The sequence below is a fragment of the Anopheles marshallii genome, chromosome 3, assembly GCF_943734725.1.
Source record: "Anopheles marshallii chromosome 3, idAnoMarsDA_429_01, whole genome shotgun sequence".
NCBI lineage: Eukaryota > Metazoa > Arthropoda > Insecta > Diptera > Culicidae > Anopheles > Anopheles marshallii.
The window spans coordinates 70,522,000-70,527,144 of record NC_071327.1 but is presented as its reverse complement, the minus strand read 5'-3'; the positions used below and the strand labels follow the sequence as shown (position 1 = coordinate 70,527,144).

General features: G+C 49.3%; 1 protein-coding gene across 1 annotated transcript; it reads right to left on the bottom strand.

Annotated features, from left to right (window-relative positions):
* Positions 1-4,272, bottom strand: LOC128712142 (uncharacterized protein CG5098). The gene is made up of 8 exons (XM_053807037.1): positions 4,207-4,272; positions 3,989-4,132; positions 3,635-3,888; positions 3,217-3,571; positions 3,059-3,149; positions 1,867-2,990; positions 764-1,789; positions 1-588 (listed from the first exon to the last, which is right to left on the bottom strand). The coding sequence occupies exons 1-8, from the start codon at positions 4,270-4,272 to the stop codon at positions 1-3; spliced, it is 3,648 nt and encodes a 1,215-aa protein (XP_053663012.1).
* Between the last annotated feature and the right edge of the window lie 873 nt (positions 4,273-5,145).

Here is a 5,145-nt window from a genome sequence, read left to right as displayed (position 1 = left end):
TCATGACGCACTCGTTGTCAAACTAACCGCCCCCTTCTTACCTGGCTTGCCTTCCTTCTTTAGCTGCGTCGTCGTCGCTGCTAGCGTTGGTGCGGAAGCATCCTCCCTACTGCCCGAGGCCACCTCATCACCATCGCTAGGTTCCTTCGCAGCGGCGTGCAGTTGACAAAACGATTGGAAATCTTCAGTCATCTTCCAGCTTTGTTTGTGCGCACAAATGTAGTGCGCCTTTGCGTGACAGCCCTGATGCAGACAGCTCAGCACAGCACCATAGTTTCGGCACAACTGGCACTGGTGCCGACAGCAGTTCCAGATGGCCGCCTCCAGACCGACGATGCGCGTCCCTACCATATAAACACCGGGCGCCCACACTAAGCAGTCCTCGTGCGTCCACACCTCGTACGTGTTATCACTTGCTTTGATCATGCCGTAAAAAATCTCTGTCGATGTTTGCTGTTCCGTGCCGAGGGTATCGTCGCATTTCTCCTCCTTCAGTGCCAGCTCTGTTACGTTGCTGGGTCCTGGCATGGCTATCAGACCGACATTCACAGGAGCTCCTGTTGCGTTTTTCCGTTTTTTACTTTTCGACTAGAATGAGGAATGAGTGAAATGATTAAATTTAATAACAAGCAGTAAATCAGTGCGTTGTGAGGAATGAATCTTTTGAGAAAAGTCATTAATTAAGATCAAAAAAAAAAGATTTCAAAAGTTAACGATTTTCTGAAGATCACCCAACAATAAAATTTAATTAAGCATTACTTACACCACATTGTTGCTGCTCTTTCAGCTTCTCCGCGGCACGCTTTTGCTTCGCTTGGTTCGATTCAAGATCGTCACGCGTTCGGCGCACACTAAAGAAATCCACATCGACCTGGCTCTGTTCGAACTCGCTGGAACCGGTGCTTATTATGTACGGACCAAACAGATCACCGAGCCGAAATTTGTGCGGGCCCGTTTTGCAAAACACGCACATCCAGCTCGTATCCGTCGTGTCCGCATCGTATTTGGTGCTGAGTGTGCTTACGTGCAGGCCACGAATTTTGCTTCGCTCCGAGCTGTTGAGACTGTTGCTAAACTTTTTCGTCTTGTTCTGCGTCTTCTCGCTGTCCTCTTCGTTGAGCGGCGCATTGATGACGGTATGGCATCCGTCCGACCTGACCTGAACGTAAGGTCCCTTGTACTTCCCGTTCGCCTCTATACTAGGAGCAGCTCCTGCAGACCAAGCCGCTGACGGTTCCCGCTCATCGGACTTGCTTCCCGCCTTCCCTTTTGTCGCTTTACCTTTCTTACCCGTACCGGTGGCAGCTGCTTTCTTGTTCTTTCCCTTCTTTTTGTTGTTCAACGCCTTCAGACCCAACATTGCGGGTCCTGCCGGTTCCATGAACGGGCTGATGGCGGGTTTGCTGTGTGCGTTTGATTTTTTCTTAGGTCCGCGTTTACGTTTCACCGCCGGTGTACTGGAGATCATTTCTCCCACCGGCTGTGCGATCGCTTTGCTACCGATGCTACGCTTTTGTGCTGGAGTTAGTGGTTTCTTCCCGCTACCATTGCTGGAACTGCCCGGAAATTCACTCGCCCGATCTGCCAATACTAAATCATTCGACAACTGTTTCATCACGTCACCGTCTGGAACATCCGTCGCATGATCTCGTCCGATCGACGATGGTAAGTTTCCAGTGCGCTCATGGTTATCACTAGCGTTCGACGATTCTTTCTGTACGCCCGACCCGACACAATTACCCGGCTGCTCTTCGATGCCGGCAAACATTTCTTCCAGCTTATTTTCAACCTGTAAGAGAAGCGGAATTTTTCAGAATTAGTTACGTTGGAGATTAAACCGCGTAAAACATTGGCACACGTATATACCTCCTCATAGCTGCTGTCCGAAGCATTTGCTTTTTTCTCTGCCTTTCGGCCATTTTTCTCCTCTTGCTGTGTACTTTTTTCGAGCACCGTAGGTCCATTACAGTTCATCTCGGGCGTGGTTGTCATCGATCCTACGATACCATTATCGATCGTCGGTTCCGTCACTTTGTCTAGGCAAAACTTTCTCGCCAACGCATTCGTAGACGCTACCATGGCAGCAATTTTATCGATCGTTTCACAATCGTTCGCTGCGTGCTGCTTTTGCAACGCACTGGTATCTTCTGCAGTCCTCGGACCGATGGAACTATTCGATGCTGCTGATGGTGCTGTGCCATTGTTGTTCATATTGCTTTGGATTAGGGTTTCTAGTAGCTTTTGCTGATCTTGGGACGTTCCCGTTGGTGGCTTACGTTGCGTATGGTGCGGTAGAAAGATATCGTGCGGTGTGTGCATGCCACTTGCTTCCCGCGCATTGTTCTCCGACAGGCTGGCCAGCGGTGCACCTTGACTAAGATCGCACTGTGCCCCGGACAGGCCGTGGCTGAGCGCATTAATACCTTCGATCGCTAGTGCAGTAATATCGTTTCGTGCTGCGTGATTAGTGCGCAAGCTGTCCAACTCTTCCATTCCCGTCATCCCACCGTCCACGGGTTTTGCCACCGGGAAAAGGGATTTTCCATCCTCGAGCGGAAACACCGCATTCATTTTGTTGGTTTTTTCCGGCTTTCTTCTCCTCCTGTTGTTACTCCTGCTGTTGGACGAATCGACCGAATCTTCACTCGAGGCCATACTGTTCCCTGTCGGCGAGGCGGAAGGATTGATTGGGCAAGATATCGAGGTACCGGTGGTCAGTTCGCTACCAGTCCCTGCCAGCAACGAACCAATCGCTCTAGCCGTAACGGTGCCAATATCTGTCCCCTCCAGTGTTGCAGCAGCAGGTGCAGTAGGTTCGGAACTCAATGATGGCACAGCAGTGTTGTTGCTCGGCAAGGGAAACGCGCTGTTTAAACAATCCACACCGAGCTTACCGTCGATAGCGGACGGCCCGAGCAATAAATTTAACGGTGGACTTCGGCTTCTGTTGGGGCTTAAAGTCGTCTGCACCGATGATCTTGCTGGAGATGCTGGAGGGTGAATTGTACAAGATGTGTTAGTATGGAACGATCGCAACTACAACCAAACACACACATACTTCGCTTTGGTGAAACCGATAACGCGTTGCAATGCATCGTTTGCAAGACGAACTCTTTCACCAGGTCGGCCGAGTCCGTGAGGTGCGAAAACTTGGCGGATGAGAAAACAGTGCTATTAGCCGTCCGTGTACGATCGTGAGATTCTTGATATACTTACACAATCGCGACCATTTTTACTGTCCATTTCGCTGTTGATTTGCTTCGCATCCTTCACCAATAGACCACCGGAAACGAGCGCTGCAAGGTCGCTCGCTGTGCGATTGCTCAACCCGGCTCCGAAACCATTGCCTCCACGTACCATGCTAGTGCCGATCGTGGCATTACTACTGTCGTTGATTGTATTCATCATTCCAAAGCTATTTGATGTGCTTCCCGCCCCACTAGGCGGCATACTGGTGCTACCGGGCCCTTGCATGCGTTCTTTCAGTGCTGCTACGTTGGTCGACTGAATTACTCCGCCCGAAGCCGGTACAACATTACCCGAGGTGCCGGCGGGTCTCGCTTGGTGATTACTACGAAATCAAAACAATTTATCAAAACAAAAGTCGTTTTGATGGGGCCACTTCTATGCATACCTTCCAGAAAGGCCACTATCTCCGGCCATGCTGTGAACGCCACTGGTGGGAATGTTTGATGGCAGTGTGGTTGTCGTTGAAGACGAGGTATGCGACGAATGTGAAGAACTCGTGGAAGCAGTCTGAATATTGTTGTGGACCCCTTTGGGTGAGGGTGTGCTACGTGCGGCAGACGACAGTGTCAAATCGACCGATCCCAGCGGCATACCGACGTTTCGTCCATAGCCTTGCAACAGTGGATTCATATCAAGGTTCTACAATAGCAAAATATGCGAGAGATTAACGCTTAGTGCCCATCCGGTAACAGTAATCCTATCCGGAAAACAGGAACAGGAACAGGAACAGAACAATTACATTCATTAGGTTGCCGGCCATTAAGTTGTACACTTTATCCTGATGCGTTGTCGGTGGTGTAGGCCACGTTAGTGGTGAGCGTGCCATGGATCTTTCGCTCGACATGTGTGCTAACTGCGGTTGTCGTGGGACATACGACGGGACCTACGAAGAAGGGACAAATAGTTTGAAATTTGCTCCAATATTAAGTCTTAATGTGGACGTTTTTTCACAAATACCTGTAACGGATTCCACGTAGTGTTCGGTTGTCCCAGTCGCCCGTGTGGCGGGTTGTGGCCAGACATTGCTATCGTTTATGCGCTGAAGCTACACTGTGGTAAATAGGACATTCGTGGCTTTGCTTTCCCGGTTCTTTCCTTCTTCTTCTGCTTCTTTAATGCATTAACCGCGGGAGGATCGCTTCGATAAATCGTAAATGTAAGCGAATACCACTAGAATGAATCTTTAAAATCCATTAAAAGAGAAAAAGAGAGAGACAACTTCAAACTTTAATCCACAACACTGCACAAACACAACAATCCACTTAGCATCGGTCGCAGGATGCTGTGCTATTGTTTGCCCAATCTTGTACACGCACCAAGGATGACATACGGACAGAACGACGCAGCGCGCTAGACAGGTGTTTTTTTGTAGGTGAGAAAAAAAACCTATAATTCACTTTAGAACATTCTACAAACCGGCATGAGTGTTTTATGTATGATTCATTCACGCAAAAAATCAGCTATCTATTCAGCATAACGCACATAATTGTCCGCCTAATTTATCTCACGGGTGGGAAAACAAAAAAAAAACAGCTTGCCAATGATGTTCTGCCACCGATGGGGTGTACAAATAATGAAAAAGGATCCAGCTTCACTGCAGGACGCATGATTGGGAACACAAAATCCTGGCTAACGTTCGACCGTCCGCTCGTCAGCCAGTTGTTGATCATCCGGCATATCGGAAGGATATTTAAGGATACCGCCGGTTTACCGTATCGCAACGCATTGTGTAAAAATCGATCTGCCAAAGTTATGCCGTCAGAAGGGGCTGCTGACTGCTTGCTTATGCTCCGACCATTCGACGGCTGCACGCATATACACAGCTTCTTCCACATACATATACGCACGCACCTTTCTCACGCGAGAGACCGAGGATACGCAAGCCTTCTGCGGGGC